At 41.0% G+C, this 21,456-nt stretch overlaps 2 protein-coding genes across 4 annotated transcripts; both read left to right on the top strand.

The window, feature by feature from the left end:
* Positions 1-140: 140 nt before the first annotated feature.
* On the top strand, positions 141-16,444 carry tut7 (terminal uridylyl transferase 7). Of its 3 annotated transcripts, none has more exons than XM_071532662.1 (29): positions 141-224; positions 1,219-1,651; positions 1,931-2,085; positions 2,576-2,692; positions 2,913-3,090; positions 3,220-3,308; positions 3,501-3,552; positions 3,687-3,756; positions 4,539-4,665; positions 4,836-4,955; positions 5,082-5,216; positions 5,739-5,916; positions 7,172-7,866; positions 8,130-8,280; positions 8,883-8,969; positions 9,105-9,205; positions 9,720-9,777; positions 10,064-10,167; positions 10,376-10,465; positions 10,867-10,980; positions 11,396-11,473; positions 12,621-12,798; positions 13,143-13,190; positions 13,282-13,373; positions 13,468-13,583; positions 13,701-13,891; positions 14,266-14,339; positions 14,660-14,726; positions 15,405-16,444. In XM_071532662.1, exons 2-29 carry the CDS (start codon positions 1,237-1,239, stop codon positions 15,461-15,463), a joined length of 3,939 nt encoding a protein of 1,312 aa, XP_071388763.1. In that variant the 5' UTR covers positions 141-224; positions 1,219-1,236; the 3' UTR covers positions 15,464-16,444. The 3 variants fall into 3 exon arrangements, with proteins under 3 accessions (XP_071388763.1, XP_071388765.1, XP_071388764.1); XM_071532663.1 differs by lacking the exon at positions 141-224 and adding an exon at positions 619-683; XM_071532664.1 differs by lacking the exon at positions 14,266-14,339.
* A 748-nt stretch (positions 16,445-17,192) lies between these two features.
* Positions 17,193-20,993, top strand: LOC139655305 (iron-sulfur cluster assembly 1 homolog, mitochondrial-like). The gene is made up of 5 exons (XM_071532673.1): positions 17,193-17,306; positions 18,935-18,988; positions 19,695-19,706; positions 19,957-19,966; positions 20,193-20,993. Exons 1-5 carry the CDS (start codon positions 17,226-17,228, stop codon positions 20,339-20,341), a joined length of 306 nt encoding a protein of 101 aa, XP_071388774.1. The 5' UTR covers positions 17,193-17,225; the 3' UTR covers positions 20,342-20,993.
* The last annotated feature ends 463 nt before the right edge of the window (positions 20,994-21,456 follow it).

Below are 21,456 nucleotides of genomic sequence, written 5' to 3'. Positions count from 1 at the left end.
AGAGAGAGAGGGAGGGAGGGAGGGAGAGAGAGAGAGAGAGGGAGAGAGAAAGAGAGAGAATAATTGTGTATGTAGTTTGTGGCCAAATGACGACACGAAAACAGACAACACGTCCCTCCCCCTTCTAAACTCCAGTCCAGTGCAAGACAAGCTAACATGCACAGTCAGACCTGAACAAGGCTGCCAGTTGGTATTCAAGTATGCCCTCCGTATACGTACAAAAGGTATTTAATGGCAGTAGTTATTTATGGACATTTAGCATGCCGTGCAATTTTACTGTTAAGTTAGCTGTCTTTAAACTGGCTGCCAGGTTAACAGCATAACACAAAGATAACATTAACGCTAGCTTGCTAGCTGCATAGCTGGACGGCCTAGCTTTGTTAAGTTAACGTTAGTAGTTATTAATACCGTTATTTGGCAAGCTAGCTAGCTTTGGCTTTGCTGAACAGTAGTTAGTCCACATTAGTCAACATTGCCTTACGTACATGTAAGTTACCGTTAACTCCAGGAAGAGGAAGAAGTAGAGTTAAGGTTTGGGAACTCCAAATGCTAGCCAATGCTAGCAAGCTAACCCTGGCTAACTAGCAACGCTATGTCACGCTCGTATAACGTAAGTTAGGTCGTTGGCTACATTTGTGCGTACACAATTAATTAAACCAACGTCAACGATAAATATGTTACTAGTGAGTGTAATTACTATATGTTAACTCGATGTTATTTTAGGACTTTGGTGTGACAAGCTTAGAGAAGGACCTAACGTTAATTTCCCTACGGAGTCAATAAACGTTTCATCTTATCTTAGCTTATTGGAACTGTCAAGCATTTTAGCCAGTCCAGTTCGGTTAACTGTTAACTTGAGTTTTAGGAAATCAAGTAACTATATTGCATGAGGCTTACATAATAATCGACATAATGTAACGTCAGCTGTTTGATGGCTAACTTAAGCAGGTGCTGAATTCAAAGAGTAGCTAGTTTATTCTCCGCTTCCAGTCAGCTTGGTTAAGTGATCGCTAACGTTAAGTCATTAGGGTCGGTAACTGGTAGAATGTTTAGACATCATTAAGCCTGTGTGTCAGCCTTCAAAAACGCAACGTTGACAATTTAGGCAGGTGTTGAGTCAACATCCGTGATAAGGAAGTTGTCTGATGTGTATAATGATATGGCTGAGTTGATCTCACAAGAGCTGTTTGTAAATGAACATGACATTTCCTCCTGCAGTTTTAGTGTAAGTGTACCATGGAAGAGTCAGGCAGGCCGCACCGCGCCAGGCAAGGAGGCTGGGAGAGGGGCATGGCAGCAGATGAGGCAGAAAGCTGGAGAAGCCAGGACCAGGGTCGAGGATACAGCTCCAAACATGAGGGAGGTCACCAGGGCAAGAAGAACCAGGGTGGGCCCTACCGCGCCAGCCCTAAGAAGGGAGGACTGGGGCCCCTGAGTAGCTCCCCTGGGGGATTCAGAGGTGGACACAGCCCCTTGCAGAAGGAGGGCTTCCGGAGGTTCCCAGGCCCTGAAAACAATGTTGGGGGTCGGGAGGATAACTGGAGAGAACGCCCGCAGCAGCACTGGAGGAAGAGCAGCCAGGGAGAAGATCTGAAGGAGGACAGGGAGCAGGGGAGGAGGGAGTCCGCTGATGGAACTGCTCACAACTCGGGTGAGGACTTTAGGACCAAACTCAGTTGGGAAAGAATGGAACAGATGCATGGTAAAATGAGATGTTGAGGGCTATAGCAAGCAACCATGTTGGCTCACTGTTCTCCCTTTAACAATAAGCACTATTGACTTACTATGACTTTTACATGCCGCTCATTAACACTGTCATTTTATCATGTTGACTAACAAGTAGGCTAAATTTACAATATCTATACTATGCATCCATGTAAGCCCAGTCAATTTATTGGTTTGTAATACATGTTATTTGTTCTTCCCAAAGGTGGAACAAGGAGAAACCGAGACAGGAGAAGGGCTTTTGGGGATGACGACAGGGGCCCAGTGATTGATGAGTCAACGCTCTCTGCTAAAGAGCTGCTAGGCCTACGGCAGGCGGAGGAGCGTCTTAACAGAGACGAGATCTTCCGCCTGAAGAAGGTCAGTGCACTCAACGGGGTGGCTTCAGTGACACAGCTCTATATTTGCCCCCTAAGTTCTTTTTGTAGCAAAAATACCTGAGAAGGCCTTCTTTACTCTGATTAGGGTTAGTACTGATGCAATAGGGACAAGGTTCAGCTGGGTTAAGAAAGTCCTCAAGGGTATTATGGTTTTTATACAGTGGTTATGATGCATGTGTACCGTCTTAAAAAAATCTTTAAAGTGGTCTACGTACATAAGAATAGATAACAGGGGAAAAGATCACTACGGATCACTAACTTGCTCCCTGGTTACAACAAGAGTTGCTGTAGCAACCAATAAAGCATGTGTAGCCGTGGTTTATGGGAAATATCAGCGTGTAATGCATCTCTGGTTGAAACTAACCAATGCCATTGTATAAACAGCTTTAAAGGAATCCTGTCTTTGCTGGGTTCAACATTATTGCAGCGTTTGTGTGATGTCTGTATTCTCCTCCTTTAAATCGGTTCAGAGGTCCCGCAGCAACCCCAATGCACTTTACACCTGCTGTCTGTGTGATGTTCTGCTGGAATCGGTGTCTGCTGCCCACAGACACATCAAAGACAAGTGGCACAAGAAGAGGGCCAGGGTAAGGGATGCTCTTTATTATTATTAACCTTCTGTAACAGTCATGGTAAAACTTGACTATGGCAGTGCACTAAGGCTATTTGTAGACACACAAAGCCACCATACTGTGCAGTAACTGTAATGTATAGCATGTACAGTTTGGACCAGTGCCTCATAAATAATATCAGTCTTGGTGCATTAAAAACTGGTTTTTGTGTGTGTGTTCATATTTGGGTTCATAGGAGAGGCAAGAGCAGGTGATGCTGACTGAGATCCTGCCTCCTGGGCCGGAGCAGATCAGTGCAGTCGGGGCTGTGCTAGAGGCTGTTGTCAGGGAACAAGGGTTGAGTGACCAGGATGTAGAGAGGAGACAGTTTATTGTCTCCACCATGCAAGACCTCCTTCTGTCCGTCCTGCCTGGTAAGCCACCTATGGAGAAAAGCTTGGATTGGTGACAGAATTCATCCTTAAGATATTACTGCAAACACGCTTTTGGTTATACATTACATCAACTCTTTCTCTCCCCCTCTCTTTATCTCTCTTCTATAGAGATCACGCTCAGGCTATATGGATCGTCTTGCACTAAGTTTGGATTTAAGGATTCAGATATCAACATTGACATTCAGTATCCCCCTCACGTGAGTATCCCAGAGTGACGTCCATAGTGTGTATGTTAAACAATTTCCTTTGCATCTCCTTTGCATTCTTTGTATTATATGTTGATTTTGATTGTTTTGTGGCTGTTGTGCTTGCAGGGATCGCCATATTCATATGTCCTTTTATGTTGTATTTATGTTGTATAAAGGCTTTGAAATGGAATGTATTCACAGATGCATCAGCCAGATGTCTTGTTGCTGGTCAAGGAGAGCCTCTCTGTTAGCCGTGAGTCGCTTTGCCTCTTTTCCAATGCCTAAAATATTTAGCTGTTTCCCTTATTGAGAAATTTCACCAAGGGGATTAACAATAAACAAAATATCCGAGTATCCTCTAAGAACAAACCTGTCTTGTGCCTCCAGCTCTCTACTTCGACCTGGAAGCTGATTTCCATGCTAGGGTGCCTGTGGTCATGTGCAAAGAGAAAAAGAGGTGGGTGTCTCATTCATTTGCTGTAACAATTATTTGCTCTAGAACTGTCTTGAACCAACTTGGACATGTAGCCACTCTTTCATATTGAGACAATTCCTTCTCTGCTGACAGGTTTGTTGTTGTTAGGTTTGTTATTTCAGTGTCTTGATTGTAGAAATCATGACTACAATGACTTGTTGACATCAGCGAGTACATTTGTTGTTAAATTGGTTGAGTCTGCAGGTTCATTATTGGTGCCTCATTTTGTTTTGCACATAGGTGCAGCAAGCCCAAACACACATGTAGGCGTACATGTGAGAATACTGTAAACCGAAACCCAGTAAAATGGTGCTTTTTTCACTGTGCAATGCTGAAATGGCACTACTGGGCACAAACACCTGAACAGAAACACCTGAACAGCTACTGTATAGTTGTCATAGTTTAGAACTGGTTAATCCTGGAATTCCTAAAATGTTCTTCCAGTAAGCAGTGCAAATTACATTTTGTGGAAATAAGTGCTGCTTGGTGAATTATTTGTATACCGAATTTACCAATGGACCCTAATGATTCAGAAAAACTCATGTTCTTTGAGGTATTCATGTTTGTTAAGTAAAGCATGAAACAAATAATAAACATCAATAAACATGAAACTACCAGAATTTGCAATGGAGTTTGATGCAACATTTTCTTCCATGCAAAGAGAGAAAAAAAAGAATGACACGTATCAGGATTACATAACCACATGCAGACAGGCACTACATCTACTGGAGAAGTTTTGGCTGATATTGTTATTTTTCCCACAGTGGCCTGATCTGCAAAGTGAGTGCAGGGAATGACAACGCGTGCCAGACCACCTCCTATCTTTCTGCCGTAGCCAATCGGGAGCATCTCCTCCCTCCACTGGTCGTTGGCCTCAGACATTGGGCCCGGGTGAGTTTCCAGTTGAGACTCTAACCTGTTGCTCACATTAGCGAGGCAACTGGTACAGGTGGCCCAGTTTGTCCTAATGAGTTTTGTTTGCAAAACATCACATTATTCTTCATTGGTAAAACTACATTCTAGTTTAACATTTGTTGTTCTTGTTATGTATGTGGGCTTAGATCTGTCAGGTGGACCGAGCAGACGAAGGCGGGCTGCCACCGTATGTCTTCGCACTCATGGTCATCTACTTCTTGCAGCAGCGCAAAGAGTCCCTCTTGCCCACCTACCTGAACCATGAGGTGTGTGTTTTTCACCTTTATCCTGGAGTAAATTAAATATGTAGCATTGGTTTAACTCTGAAACATTCATCATGTTCTTAAGATTTGCTCAATATAAGCTTTATTTATCATCTTATTGCCTTTTAGGTTAAGGTGTTTTCACTGAGCAGGCTGCCTGACTTCAGCCTCACACACCTAGAAGATGGATATGTGCACTGGGCTTACGTCCCTGCTTCCAAAGAATCATCACAGCCAGCAGACGGCTCCTATATGAAGGGAAAGGTAATCATGGCCACACATGTAAATCTCAGTGGGATTTCTAAAAAGTATATTTATTTTTTAGCAGTTTTGTTTGTTGTTTTTGTGGTGTGCTACACACAAACCTTTTGGTTAATGTCCACGTTCCTCCAGTGAACACAATGATTGTTCACATAACATTGTTTTCAGTGAGTGGCCTCACGTGAACTATTCACATCCATATGAGCCTGTCTATTGAGATGTCTGGAGGAGGGGTCATTTTATTCTTGAACTATGCATATTTTCTCTCTGAATGCATAAATGTGTGATTTCCAATGCACATATTTTAGATTAAGCACAAATTGATCTCAGCCAGAGGGTGAGCTTTTTTTCTACTAGAGAAGACTTTGCCAGTAAACAATGAATCTCAACTTAGAAACTGATGAAGTTACACCTTGAAATTGATATCAGGAGAAAAATTCACTTGTTTTGTTTTAAGCTGTTAAGGTGACTAGTACCTGAAAGGATCTAGTGTAAGTGTGTGTGTGTATGTTTGTTTCTCCACAGGCTCCACTGGTGTTTCAGAGCACTCGCTCCTCTGTGGAAGTCGGGCTCCTGTGGGTTGAAATGCTTCGCTTCTATTCGCTTGAGTTCAACATGGCAGACAATGTAATCAGCGTGCGCACCAGTGCTGTTCTTTCCCGGGAGGCTAAAGACTGGCCAAAGAAACGCATTGCTGTGGAAGGTTAGGAGCTTTCTCACTTTTAGTATGAGTTTGAACAGAGACTAAAAAGTGTACCTTGTTTAGGGCTGGGTAATGAAATTCACCCACTACCATGCACCAAGAAATGTTTGGATGTTTGGTAACTTGCGATGCTTTAAGTTTCAGAGGCATGGATCATCGGGCCAATCCATTCTATTGTCACTCTTCTCACAGCCAGTCATGACTAGTGTTGTTGTATTCAGGTTTAGTTGTGATTGGGAAAGCAATCATGTGCAAGGCTACTGGCGGTGTGCCAGTGCTCTGCTTGAAACAGCAAATATTGCTTCAGTGCGCTTCTGACTGATTTGTTTTTGTTTTTTTTCTAATCTTAAAAAGGAAGCGGTCAAAGAATTTGACTCAACCCCAGCCAACGATGCATGCATGAATGCTAGTGATTATGTCAGTGATACTTTGTGATTTTGTGATAGATAGGCTGCTATTAACTGTCTGGTTATTACAGACTTGATTCAGACAGTGCTAACATTAGCCAACAACAAAGCCCTGTCTCATGGAGGCAGGTCTTTCTCCACGCTTTGTTTCATTTCCATTTACTGTTAGCACCGTTGGCTAAGAAAGAGCTAACCTAGGTAATGTGATCATAACTCGTTACATTCTAAGCCAATGGCCACCCCAATCCCTTCTGCCAAAAAGTCTTGGCTCCTCCAGTTTCTCCCATGTGATCCCCTTTTATCCTTGGCAGCAGTTGCTGTGATGACAGACTGCGTCCCAATTTGTTTAACTGAAATATATTTTCTCCAAGAATCCTCAACTCCATTTTATGTCTTCTCAACAACAGTTTGATTCATTTGATTGATTGATTCATTGTAATTTATATCTAAATCTTAATTCCTACATTAAATAAATCATTTCATAAAGAAATTGTAATTGCTATATACATAGACTAAATAGATTTTCTGAGGATTGTTTTGCCATGTGGTCATTTGTGAAAATAAATAGCTGGCTTTATAAAAAAAAAAAAAAAAAAGGGTTTAAAATGCTTTCATTCACACAAAATGTTGAAAAAGGTTTATTTGGTATCAGAATTCAATGGTACTAAAAAGCTCCAAATGCTACCCAGCCCGAAATTTGTTAATGTATTTGCCCTTTTTAACCTTGAGCTTGGTCTGCACTTTTGACTTGTCTGTTGAATCTTAAAAGAGCGTGATCAGTCGAGTGTTTTGGTCTTACTCTGAGGTGTTTTAAACTGCCACATTAATATCTGTGTTCCTGTGTTCAGACCCATTTGCTGTGAAGAGGAACGTGGCCCGGACTGTGAACAGTCAGCAAATGTACGAGTATATCGTCCACTGCCTCAAAACCACATACAAGTACTTTGCACTGCCACTCAACACCCCAGCTCCTAATCACAAGATGGAAACAAGGCAAGGGCCTGTTCAGGGGGCAGGCACTAAGGCTTTGAAAGAGGAGACCATGCACCTATCGGGTATCGGTGCTCTCACCCTTCAGTCACAAGCTGCCAATAGCCCCAAAACCGAAGATGGCCCTCAAGATTCTGATTGCATTATTGAAGAAGAGGAGGAAGTTGAGGATGAGAATGACTCGGACGAAGAGAGAGAGAAAGAAAAAGTGGACTTGGGCAAAAGCAGCCTCTCTGAAGACGAGGAAGATGAGGTGGAGGAGGATGACGATGTTGACATGTACAACAGATGCCACCTGGATAGCCTCACCACGGAGGACGAGGAGCTTTTCCCAGTGGATGAGATCTCAGGGGAGGAACTTCTTTCTGACGAGGAGGGTCCAGATTTGGACACACCTGGTTCCATGGATGAGGAAGAGGAGGAGGAGGCTCCTTCCAGTCTGTCACACCCACCTGTAGAGGACGCAACCAAAGATGAGGGCCCAGAAAATCAGAGCCCAAAACAGATCAGCCTGTCCTATGAGTTCACCAAGCAAGCATTCACCCGAGGCAAGGTAAGTGTTACCTCATGTTTGTTTTCACTATACATCTTTATGTAGCCTGTGGCTTTGTGGAAAGCGATGCTCCTAATCTTAATGTGCAAACAAACAATGAAAAACAAAGCCAAAATAATTTCTAACAGCTAATTTGTACATCGTATTAAAGTTAGGTGATAATCATTGAAATCAGAGATGACTGGAAGTAGAACTAGACAAGAAATTGAGTCAAATAAGCTTGCGTGCGTTGCGTGTGTTAAACTCCTTTCAATCTCTCTCAGTCACACATGGTTGTGTGCAGCTTGTGTAAGCGTGATGGCCACCTGAAGAAAGACTGTCCGGAAGATTTCAAGAAAGTGGAGCTGGATCCCTTGCCCCCCATGACATCAAAGTTTCTCAATATCCTTAACCAAGTCTGTGAGCAGTGCTACAGTAAGTGTTTCTGTGTGTGTTTGTGTGCACATTACTGGTTATTGCTGTTTTGAAAACTGCTTAAAGTTCTCTCTTTGAGATCTCTTTGTCCCGCCCCCCAGATTTTTTTTTTCCCACTGATGTCACTGGTGACCCCAACATTAGTGCCACCAACACATCATTTGGCTGCATTAATATTTTTGGTCAGAGGGGATGACATTATCAGTAATAAATATGTCACCTGTGAGTGATATTAACATCATTATGACATGTTAAATTAAGGACCTGCGCCATACACACATTTGATGCAACATGTTTATTCAATGACTTTGTGTGTTTGAAATCCATAGGCTAATACATGAGTTCATTTAGTAGATTCTCTCAGTTTTACTTACCTTCATCAGATACAGTATTTTAGAAGGACTTTGATTATCTACCGACATGGACCAAATATTGGCAAGTGAAAGCAGTCTACAGCCGAGATGTAGAACAGACCAAATACTGTTCTTAAGATCTCAGTTGTTCATGTATGCATAGATTCCTGAACAGTGTGACAACATTTCAGTAAGCTTTACTTTCGTCTACTATGGTGTATCTGAGTGTGGGTCTTTGTGTCTCTTTAGAGGACTTTGCCCCTGATGAACTGGAAGTGGGTGTAAGAGAGCACATCCTTCAAGACCTGGAAAACTTTGTCAGACGGCAGTTTGCTGGTGAAGTAAACCACCATTACCATTAAAATGCCAATGCCTTTATTGGATTTGTGTATGTACCAATCCACTACCAAGATGGAGAACAGAGAGCAGATTTAAGATTAAATTCTATAACTCATGTTTTTGGATGAACAGGGGCTAGGCTGCAGCTGTTTGGATCATCCAAAAATGGCTTTGGCTTCAGACAGAGTGACCTAGACATCTGCATGGTGCTGGAGGGGAAGGAGTCCACAGACGTAAGTATCTCTGCATCAAGTGAGCTTCTGTTTCGGAGGCCATCCTAGTATTTCATTTTTTCATTTCAAACCTTTATTTAAACTAACCATTGAGGTTGCCCTCATTTACAATGATGTTGAGTTACAAACAAGTTCAAAGTTTTAAATAAATAGGACAAGACATAGATGAGAATAAAGAAAATCAATTAAAACAGTTACACATTAAGGCAGAGAGGTTTGTGATCATGGTTTTAAATTGTCCATAGGTTAGTAGAGTATTGATTTTTTTTTGGTTTTTTTTATATATATAAAATACTGCAAGACAAGTACATTACATAGTTTTTTGTGTGCTTTTTAAATTTGGTTACATTTACATTGACCTGGCTCACTTCAAAAACATTTTTAGCTTGTTTCTTGTCAGAAGAAAATAGAGAAAATTAATGATTTGTTTGCTAGTGTGATTGATTCCCATCTCAAATTCATAAGATACAACTAGTATGTTTTCTCATCTGTCCATGATTTTTTTCCCCCTTAGGATCTTGACTGCATTGGTATCATTGAGAGCCTGGCGAGACTGCTGAAGAAACACCCAGGTTAGGGACAAGGGACTTGGGCTGGTGGGAAACAGATGACATTTGGCATTCATGTACCTCCAGTGCCTAGCACCATCGGTTATTTGTCTTCAGGAGGCATTTGGTTCCCATTGAGGAATGCTAACAAGCCATTTTAAGGAAAGCTAAAGGTCAAATGAATAAACCTTTTTCCGATGATGTGACAAATTCCTGGTGAAGAAAGATATTTATGAAAACAAATAAAATGCAAATTGTCAAGATATCCTTTTTAAACTGACTCCACATCTATATCCTCTCATTCCACCAGGTCTGAGGAACATCCTGCCCATCACTACGGCCAAAGTACCAATCGTCAAGTTCTACCACGTTCGCACCGGCCTGGAGGGAGACATCAGCCTCTACAACACACTGGTAGGGACTTCAAAGCGCTCACTTTCTCTCACTTTCTCCCTCTTCTCTCTCTTCTCACTTTCTTCTCGTTTAGTCTGAAATCGGTCAGTAGGCCTGATGCAATATTTTTCCAGTGACCGTTAGGAGAGTTAGTGGATAAACACACCCCTCATATTCGCTATTTAGGAAGTTAGTCATTGACTGTACATACTGGCACTTTTGCTTTCAGGCCCTGCACAACACGCACCTGCTGGCATCATACGCTGCCATTGACAGGAGAGTGAAGATCCTCTGCTACGTCATGAAGGTTTTCGCCAAGGTGAATATGCTAATACACACTCACAGCCCAAACGTCTGTATGCTTGGCATCTGAAGAAGCGTTCATGTCCACAGTATCCTATTCTGGGACACTGGAATACACTGTTGAGCCTTCTTGAGGTGTTGTGGGCCTAATTCAACGAAACACCGGTGAAGGAGGGTGCCCACTTGATAACCCCAATGATTTTCCCACACTCACCCTGAATCTAGATTAGATAGCTGGTGAATGTTGCTGCCTGTCTTATGGTGCTGTAGATTTATGACGGTGTAGCCTGATGTTTTCTATGGTGCTCATTGGTATGGTAGTATATCATTCTGTTAACCTCTGAACTGGGCCTCTATATGAATGCTCACCTTGGATTATTATAATAATTAATTATATGTTTTTTTTTGTCGTTACAGATGTGTGATATTGGGGATGCGTCCCGCGGCAGCCTCTCCTCCTATGCCTACACCCTCATGGTCCTGTTCTTCCTCCAGCAGAGAGAACCACCAGTTATCCCTGTGCTGCAGGAGGTAACAAATCATAATAATAACAACTGTATTTGTATAGCACTTTTCAATACAGGTAACAAAGTGCTTCACCACATTAAATCATGCGCTTGGAATTATAAGGCTCTATCTCTGTTTGAGCCCTCTTAAAAATCCAATTTTTAATTATTTTAGGATTTTGATATTTTGCATTCCAAGTACCATCAAGGTGCAGGCTTTGTTTAGCTATAAATAGATTTCACTACATGACAGTTTTGCCAGCTGCAGTGTCAAAACTTTGATGCTCAGTATCTCAGAACTGTACCCAGATAGATCCTTTATAATTCCAAGCTCACAAAATATCAAAACTTGTAGAACTGATCAATTAGGATTAGTTGATGTTGTCATTAACTCTGGAAATTGTCTTCTTCTATGGACTTTTTGTATGTGTTTGTTGCAGATTTACGATGGAGAGAAGAAGCCAGAGGTTCTGGTGGATGGCTGGAATGTGTACTTCTTTGATTTTCTGAAAACACTGGTGAGTCTTTTTATGCCTCCACGCCGGCGACAGCCGTGGCCAGAGGCATTATGTTTTCGGGTTGTCCGTACGTACGTACGTCCGTCCCATTCTCGTGAACGCGATATCTCAGGAACGCCTTGAGGGAATTTCTTCAAATGTAGCACAAACGTCCACTTGGACTCAAGGATGAACTGATTAGAATTTGGTGGTCAAAGGTCAAGGTCACTGTGACCTCACAAAAGACATTTTTGGGCATAACTCAAGAATTCATTCACTAATTATGACAAAATTTCACACAAATGTCTAATAGGATAAAATGATGAAGTGATGACATTTTATATCCAAAAGTTCAAAGGTCAACTTCACTGTGACATCATAATGTTTTGCTTACCATTGTAGCTGAGAAAACGATCTTGGGTCATTCTACAAAAACGGTGGAAGTGCTGTCACTTACTTTTGCAGACACCAAAATCCTTTAAGTTAACCTAATAATCACATTAATTATATATGTTCAATAAATAAAGATTGTCCTTGCAATGATAAAACATAGTTTATTGGCGGAGGCATACAACCGCGAGGCGATTATTTCTAGTTTTTATATATATACAGTATATATACAGCCAATGCATGGCACCTCTGTTTGTGTTAAGCATTGTGTTTGATTTTAAATGGAGAGTCATGATTGTTTTTCTGTGTGGTTAAAAGTTTTGATTGGAATCTAATGCTCTGCTCTCATATCCTAATACTCCACACAGAACCTTGAATAGAAATGAATAGAAACTCTAAACTGGGATCTAGGGAGATATTTCACTTCGGTGTAACATTTATAGTTTTCAGTACTTGTTTTCTTGCATACGGTGAGTTCCTGAGCAGTCAACAATATGGTGTTTTTTTCTATATTATGGGATCATTTCAAGAAGTAATTATGTGTGTTTGCATTTACTTCTAAAGAATATGTTTAAAGATGTGGTAGTGGCAGGGGGAAGGTAATGTTGGCGAATGATGACTAATGAAGTCACAGTAAGTGCATTAAAAAATTGACTGGTTAATTGCCTTTATGCTATGTGTCTTTCTGTCTTCATGTGTGCTCGTGCAAAGGTTTCTCTCTGCATGCACGTCACACACAGTATAACACATTGTCATTCTTGTCTTCCTCCACCTGCAGCCCAGTCGCTGGACACAGTATGGGATGAACACTGAGACGGTGGGGGAGCTGTGGCTAGGCCTGCTCCGCTTCTATACTGAGGAATTTGACTTCAGGGAGCATGTTGTCTGCATCCGTCAGCAAGCCCGTCTCACCACCTTCAACAAGCAGTGGACGTCCAAGTACATTGTCATCGAAGGTCAGCTTAGACACAATGATAACAAGAAAACCACATCTTTTAAAGCACATTAATGCATAAGTGTTAGATGCAGAAGATTGTAGTCCCCTGGTTTCAAATTATCACCCATCCCACAATGCAGAGTGCCCAGATATCGACATCTTCTTGCCACCTTGGAAATGATTGTGTATTGCAATGTGGAATGGGCCAGTCTGTTCAGTTAAATTAAATGCATATCAAACTTAGGGATCAGTATTGAATGATTTTAATAGCAGTTTGTGGAATTAAAAATGATTGCGTATGGCTGCTTGAAAATATTTTTCCACAGCAAAATGTCAGGCTTCTTTTTTCTGTTCATACCCCAGATCCGTTTGACCTGAATCATAATCTGGGTGCCGGCCTGTCTAGGAGAAGTATGATTCATTCATTCATTCATTAATTTGTTCATTCATTAATTCATATCTACTTGTATTGACATCTCTGTGCTTCTTTTTGTCATAACAGTGACTAACTTCATCATGAAGGCTTTCATCAATGGCAGAAGAGTGTTTGGCACGGCAGTCAAAGTCTACCCTCCTGAGTACCCCAGTCAGATGGTTGGTATTCGCCGTAAAATACTGCATTTGCGTATAGACATGGCATCTATCAAACCTAAGCACTGATGTCACCATTTCTTTGCATCTGTCCCAGGAGTATTTCTTCGACCCTCAAGTTCTCACAGAGGGAGAGGTGGCCCCCAATGACCGCTGCTGTCGCATCTGTGGCAAGATTGGCCACTTCATGAAAGACTGTCCCATGCGTAAGAAGTAGGTATCGCCTGATTTGTAGCAGTGTTTACTCATGGATAGGCGTGCCATGCCAGCGCTTCTGCACCACGTGTCGAGCTACCTGTTAACATTGTATTTTGGGAAACGTTGACCCAGGTCCAAGCAGAGGCGGGACATGGAGAAAAGGGCGGAGAACTCACGAGAAAGCCCAGACGCAGCAGATGGGAACAGGGAGGGGGCACTGAAGCACGAGCGGTGGAGGAGAACGCCAGAAAAGCGCTGCTGCTTCCTGTGTGGTTCAACTGCCCACATCAAGAAAGATTGTCAGCAGTACAGAGGCCCTGCAGGTTCATAAAAAGTTTGATTTCATCATTGTTTGTTGTTGTTTTCAGGAGCAATCCAAGAAAATAAGCACAGTAACAAGATCATAATATCAAACATATAATATAAATTATAAAAAAATGTTTAGGTTGTGGTCAGTTTCACCTCAGTTAGGCCTTATTATTATTAATTATTCCTCTTGCCCCCATTCTTGAACTGGAAATCAAACTTGTCTTTGTAGTTCTTTGATATTGTTCTAGCTGGAATGCTTATTACTTGAATAAAAAAACATTACACACAGGTACAACAGGTTATTGTATACACCATTTTCATTGGTGTGACTCATAAAATGCAGGGAAGAATTCTATTGCTTCCTTTTAATCTTGTTTTTGTCTGGTAGGAAATGCCAAAATGGAGATCTCTCCTTTCTCCTCTTCAGGCCACTTGAGGAATTTGAGAGAAAAGGAGAAACAGGTATGATAGTAAGATTCACGGTAGTTAGTCATTAATGGTATTTCTGTTTTTTCCAGCCGTGGCTTAATTTCAAATGTCTCTGACATGGTAGTAATCATTCTAGCTGCTTATTTTGTTTAGTCCCCTGTGATTTTCTTTTCCCAGACAAGACCTCATCAAAACAGTCATCAGTGTATTCAGATAGGACTGGCATGACATGACACACCTCACAATACCACACAAATGTATTTTTGTGTTTCAGGACTATGTATGTTTTCAGACAATGCATACCAACAGCAAACCAACACTTATTATCATCCTCTTGTGTTTTTTTTGCCTAGGGTGTTCCTCTCCAAGAGGAGAAAAAGAAGAGAAAGCAACAAAGTGTGATATTAAGTCCACAAGCAGGTGTGTACATGTCTTTCTTCATTTAAAGTCACAATGAAATCACTTTAAAAATCACTTTATCACCTTGTTAGATACTTTTCTGTCATAATATGGACCTATTTAACAATATATGCCAAACAATTTACAAAAAATATATATAATATATTTTTTTTCATATACAGTACTGTGCAAAAGTCTTAGGCATATGTCAAAGAAATCCATAAAGAGAAGATGCTTTCAAAACTAATGAAATGAAAAGTTTATGAATATCAAAAATGTACAATAAACAGCAGTATACTGACACACTACTGCAGAAAATAAATAAACATCTAAGACTTCTAAGAAATTTATATAAAAAATCTAGGGTGCCTAAGACTTTTGCATAGTACTGTATATATATTTTTTCATATCAAAATCTTATTGATTTTACTTCCTGGAAAGTGGCTAGATTTTAGTGGTTGCTTCATGGTGTACCAGTAGATGTGCATAAACATTTCCAAACAATATCAGCATTTTTGAGCAATACCCCCCTCCGCTCCTCCCCTCAAATAAAATGACCTTTGAAATCTTGCCTAGCGCAGCCTTAAAAAATGTTATGTATTTTGGAAGAAGTTTTGAGAATGCATTCTTGTTTGGTAAATGTATCGCTTTGCTCCCTCTCTCTGTGTGTGTGTGTGTGTGTGTGTGTGTGTGTTCCAGGTAGTTTAGCCAGCCGACACATGGGTCGCTCTGGTCACAGGAAGAGCCCAGTGGAATGAGCAGAACCTGTTTGCGAGCCATGGCGATTTAAACCACATGGTTCTGCTCTCTTGTCCAGGCAGACAGCAACGTCCAAGTCCATAAACCCTGAAACCTAGAATTCTGAATGGGACTGCTCGGCCAGCTGGAACCCACAAAAGCCAAAGCCAGGACACCTTGACTTGAAGCCAAATAGGGCCTTTTTATGTTTTTTTTTTTGTTGTTTTTTTTTAAACTGGCGCTCCTCTTCAGAGGAGCTTTTTAAAGCTTTCATTTTAACAAGACAAGCCATGATGCATGCTCTTCATGTCTTTGTTTACCTACCTGTCTTAATGGCCAGGATTTGTTTTTATTGAATTTCTTTTAAATCGAGTTTGATTTGTTATCTGCACTGACGTCCATCAGTCCTCTCCTCCAGCCTTGAAAGCAGCTCCACCCATGTCTCTGTTTGTGTGCGTCTGTGTGTGTTAGGGTTTTCACCCTGTAGATATTGTATTTTCAGGGTTGTATTTTTATTTTTCAAGATTGTGGTACCATCCCCATTTAATAGATACTGCCCCTCAGCTCCCTGTGAGTGTTTGTGGCCATTAAAGGAAGGTGAAACTCTGCTTAACTCCTGGTGTGTATATGCCTGTGTGCATGCCAGGAAGTGTCATGAGTGACTTAGTACAAGAACATAGTTGAGAAACTCGGGCTGTAGCTCCATCCTTACAGTGAGACACTCAGTGGTGAAGTTATTAAAAAACAAACACACGTATCAATTCATTCAGTTGAGCTGATTATGTATTTTAATTTCTGAAAAAGCCTGCATACACTGTTCACTCACAGCTAAGCTAGAGATAATTTAAGTTAATTCAACGGAGAGATAAATGTGTTTATTTGCCAAATACATTTTGTGGTCACGGTGCCTCAGATTGGTATCTGTAATGTGAGGCTCCATGCTCGTGAATTCTTTTGCTGCTAGTTATCTGTCTGAAAGACCTGCTTATCAATTAAACTTCAAAAAATGGATTGTCTTACTTGTCTTAATGATTGAGTTTCATCTTAAAAAATTGTTATTGAGGATAGTGTAATTGAGTCCTTAATTTATAGCAAAATAGCTTTGTTATACACTAGGGTTGTTAAGATTCTTCAGCACTGTAAATTTTGTTTCTTGTTCAGGAACCCTTATCTTGGAACCCATGAGAATTCAGGGCAATTTCCTGGAAAGGGCTTGGTTCCTTATGTGCAGAAATCAAAATATAAGTGCATTCCACCTGTAAAATCTACTTATGACAACAGCTGAACAGTTTCAGTGCCTTATCTTTAGCCACACCCATGGGTTCTCTTGGTCGTGAGATTTTTGTTTTGTCCTGTCCTGTCCTTCAACACTATATTTTAAGATGAGACAAAACATAAACATAAAATCAGGAAAGAAAAACTTACACAAAAGCAGTCATCAGACATATGTCCATAAAAATATTATATTGAAAACTTCATCAAAATATTTCAAGTATTTTACAGTAGCCAGAATAGCTGTAGCTAGAGTTTTTATTGTTACGTACGGTGGTTACATCATGGGGTTAGGGTTGCACAAGCCGGTATGTGTTTTTTGTACTCATTTATCCGTAAGGTCATTGGCTGAAGCGCCCGTCAATCAGGGTATATAGCCAATCGGTAATCGGGTTGGTCATTTGGTTGGCTGCCTGCTTTTTACGCACTTGCGCAGTTCAATGTTATGATTTCAACTCGCTAGCTTGTTGGTTATGCTAATGTTCAAGTAGCTTCTGGAGACAGTGAAACATGTCTGCCTCCTTGGTGCGAGCGACCGTCCGAGCGGTCAGTAAACGAAAAATATTGGCAACTAGAGCTGCTTTGACACTGGTAAGTGGTTACTCATAATTCTTAACTCACTTAAAATACATTTTCACCAGTCTAATATAGCTACGTTTATTTTTATTTATTATTTTTTAATGTATAGTGTTACCATTACCGGATGTTATGTAAGTTAACGTAAAGCGTACAAAGTTAGCTAACTGCTCTTGGTAACGATAACGGTCGTTAGCCTGGAGGCTTTGGTCGTCATCACAGTGAACTTCCCAGCCTAATATTTGGTATTTCACTGTCACATCAAACAACTTCTGCATTTGCCAATTTACAGGTTGTTTGGTCATGTTACGTTGGTGTCTATATTAATATATCGCTAACTAACTGTGGGCACTCATGCTACTACCAGGCTAGCTAGGTAGCGTTAGCTGTTGTTTGGTATCGTAGCCACAGGCTTAGCGTTACCTAAAACACTGGCGAGTCATGGCTCGTTTATGGGTGGGATTGAAATGCATTAACGGTGTATATCAGGGTGACTAGCTTTTCTGACAGTAATGCTGTTGTAAGATAATGTGTCTCTGGTGTCCATGACTGATAAAGGTGCCGTACGTAAATAAACGTGAAGTGGCAGGCCATCCTCCAAACCAAGGCAGTTGCAGATATTCTCACATGGGGATGATGTGTACATTACAAAGAATTGCTTTCATACACTAAGGACCCCCAAGTTTAGCTTTGGTGTCTTAAAAGAGCTCGGTTCACTGTATGTTTGCGAAAGAACATATAAACAAAACTAGAAGGGCACTCGGAGAGCGCAGACCTCCGCCAAGGTTCGTGCTATTATTGCTTGTTCGTGAGTCGGATCCGGATCCGCTCCAAAATGTAATGGGTTCTTCCTTGGCCCATGCTACACCCTTCCACGAGGTTTCATGAAAATCGGGCCTGTAGTTTTTTCCGTAATCCTGCTAACAAACAAACAAACGGCACCGAAAACATAACCTCCTTAGCGGAGGTAACAATGTCAGAGGTTGTTGAATATTGGGATGTAGCCTACATTTAGCGTCAGCTCAGATGCACACATGCAGATGATCACATAGGCTTTAAGGGATTAGTTCCAGGTGGCTGCTGTAATTTAAATCAGCCTCCCAAATGCCTCTACATCATGACTGTCCAAATTCTGGGCTCCCTCTCGTTTACATCTAACCAAGTACAATAGGAACTACAGAACTGCACATAGGTACCATAGGTACCTTCTGATTTCAGACCTGTTGAACTATCAGCCTCCACAGATTTAATCCTTATCTAGCACAGGTAATGCCTTGTTGTCTTTGATGTTGTGTTTGAGAGACGACGTCTCATATGCAGATATCTGTTTATAGAGATTAGCCAAAATGTCGTCTGGACCTAAAACGTAGGTCGTAGACGTAGTCTCTCAACTCCAACTCCATTCTCGTGTCTCAAGTTGCTAATCGGACTGTAAACAATGACTGGCGCATGGAAGAGGAAGTCTTGGCCCGGATGTCTGCTGGCTACACCGGAAACCCCAAAACCCCCAGAGTCTAATCGTCGTCAGGCCGATAGATGATGGGTTCCGAGATTGGCTTTATTGTGTTTATCATGATCATGTTAAGCATCTTGGCTCTTGGTGTGAGTGTTAACCTTTTCTCTTCCAACACCTTTCTCTTCAGACTCCAGCAGCCGTGAACAAGATCAGGACGCTGCTCCATGATAAGCCTGGATATGTGAGTGATTAATCCAGCCAACATTCCTTGAAACTTCAAGCTGCCCACTTCTAGTCATCACTGTGCGCTTAACATTGTGCACTGCGTTCAGCTCCTTCTTTGCTTCTTCTGTAAAGGTGGAATGCAGTGTTGTTTAAGGGTTCATTACATTGGTTTGTCTACATTAAATAAATGAAGTCTGTTCTACCTTAAAACTTTTGGACAATGAACCTCTTGATATAACCATTTCTAAAGACAAATTTGATCTTAAAACGTGTATGAACAAATCAAATAAATGATAAATGTACAGCTGCTTTAGACAGGGATCTTAAACATGGAAAGTAAGACTTCCTTATCAAATGTGGGTCAGGGTAGCTTAAGGAATAAAATAAACTTATAACTGGAAAATTGTAACTTAGTTAATAAGATTTATAGAGTATATGTAATATGAGTAATATGAGTAATATATTTTGTAAATATAGGCTCTGTCTGTCGAGAGATTAATTCAGTGTCATTATGAGGCTCTCCTGCTGGCTGTGGTCCAGTAAACTCTGCAGGGAATACCATGTGAAGTGACTGAAGCAGTTCACCTCTAACTCATCTATCTCCACTGTATTTCCCATCTCTCTTGCTTGTATATTATGGCAAAACTGAATCAAACTAAAACTCTGCTGGTGGGTAAAGGGTGAGTTAGACTAAATGCTAGCATGTCTCTGACTCTGTCCAGATTGGTATGAAGGTGGGGTGAGGACACGGGGCAAAGCTGAGAGGAAGTGCTGCCAGGATGGTGAGTCATGCCTTATCGTAATATAAGAAAGGTCGACTACATCAGAATGACAACTTGATGTTGATGTAGTTGATAATTGAAAGCTTAGCAGCAAGTATTTGGTTTAAGGTTTTTAAGTTTATTGTTGCACTGTGTAGTAATGCTGATATAATACTGTAGTACCTTTTTTTCCTCTCTGTTGTGATGCGTGCTGTTTTGCTAGCTGAGCAGTGGTGAAATGTTAAGTGCAGCAGTTTGTCCTTGTATCAGTTACTTTCACTCAAATGTATCTTAAATGTTTTTGATAGAAAAAAATGTGTTTTGATAATTGCATTTTGAAAAATGTAACGAATTAAATACATTGTGTTATTGATCAGGGTATTTTATTACTTTCAATTTAACTTTTTGCTGTCATTTCAATAGAGTAGTGACAACACTGCTTTGGTGACTCTCTTGCAGGTGTGAGGGTGTTCATTGAGAAGAAGGCTCAGCTGACCCTTCTGGGAACTGAGATGGACTTTGTGGAGTCAAAGCTGTCCAGTGAATTTGTCTTCAACAATCCCAACATCAAGGGCACATGTGGTTGTGGAGAGAGCTTCAATATCTGAGTATTGCAGAGCCTCCGTCCTCCTGCACCCTCCCTGCTCCAAACCCCGTCCCTTCCCGGATGCCCACGAATAAAGACTGAGTGTTGATGAGGGAGTCGGACATGAGGAATTCTCTGGGATGTGGACGTGCCTGTGCTCCTACTGCTGCTCTTCCTGCAAACTACACGCATACACACAACTCACAAAGCCCAAGTATGCATGCTCACACTTAGAGGAGGGGTTTTACTACTGTCTGTAATAATCACCGTCACCTCACCGCAATCATTTTCAGGTTCCTACTCAAACTTGTCTCAAGTGCTGTTTTTTTCTGGGCCCCATATAGATGGCATAATCTGTAGTGCTCTGCATCTAAACACATACACTTTGTCCTGGACCTTAGAAGGACCTTGGTAGCTTAGTGTTTTTAATTTAGTGAATAGCTACCATGTTACACATATGGCCACTATTTACAGAATTTACATCATATCACGCCATGATTTGAATGTATGATGAAGTGGTACAAAGTGGCCAAAGTTGACTTGATCAAGCTGAAGTGGGGTAAACTAAGAGAGTGAAACATGTTCCTATTAAGTATTTTGTGTTTTTATATTTGAATCTATCCACCAAAATCCAAAGATGTTATGATCAACATCAACTGTTTGTAAAACCACAAAATCCAAAGATGTTATGATCAACATCAACTGTTTGTAAAACCACACATTACAGACAATGTCCCATTATGCAGTGTCACGTACCAGCAGTGTGCAAAAGTGGAAGAGTTCCTGAGTGTCTTGAAACTGGTTTAGCAGTTTGTAAATTCTTTGTTTGAAAAGTAAAGAGTATATATTTGTGTGTGTATATTTAAAGAATGTAAATCTCCCTCAAACCGCAGCATAACGCACAAAAACTTGTATCCCTCACATAAGTATATATGAGGTTTATGTTTGTTTCTTTTTGCTCAGTCAAAGCCAGAAGGACTATGTGTTTGTATAGACTGTGTGCAGATTTGTAACTCGTGCAATATGTGTGTGTACAGATGATATGAAATATCTAGAATAAATAGCTTAATCAAGCAATTTTACACTGTGTGACCACTGTTTTGTGTTCAGCAGTGGAAATGTGAAAACACTAGGCTA

Source organism: Centroberyx affinis, unplaced genomic scaffold, assembly GCF_046629955.1.
Source record: "Centroberyx affinis isolate AG114_WGS23_722 - 3 ecotype Tasmania unplaced genomic scaffold, CSIRO-AGI_Caff_v1 ptg002232l_1, whole genome shotgun sequence".
NCBI lineage: Eukaryota > Metazoa > Chordata > Actinopteri > Beryciformes > Berycidae > Centroberyx > Centroberyx affinis.
Note: the sequence above shows the minus strand (reverse complement) of the source record. Positions and strands in the feature narration are given on the sequence as shown.

Excerpts from the sequence above, each read along its gene's own strand:
- tut7 (XM_071532662.1), top strand. The coding sequence starts at position 1,237 with ATGGAAGAGTCAGGCAGGCCGCACCGCGCCAGGCAAGGAGGCTGGGAG. Across the intron at positions 7,867-8,129 it reads AAGCATTCACCCGAGGCAAG|TCACACATGGTTGTGTGCAG; the intron begins GTAAGTGTTACC and ends AATCTCTCTCAG. Across the intron at positions 10,981-11,395 it reads TTATCCCTGTGCTGCAGGAG|ATTTACGATGGAGAGAAGAA; the intron begins GTAACAAATCAT and ends TGTTTGTTGCAG.
- LOC139655305 (XM_071532673.1), top strand. The coding sequence starts at position 17,226 with ATGTCTGCCTCCTTGGTGCGAGCGACCGTCCGAGCGGTCAGTAAACGA. Across the intron at positions 17,307-18,934 it reads CTAGAGCTGCTTTGACACTG|ACTCCAGCAGCCGTGAACAA; the intron begins GTAAGTGGTTAC and ends CTTTCTCTTCAG.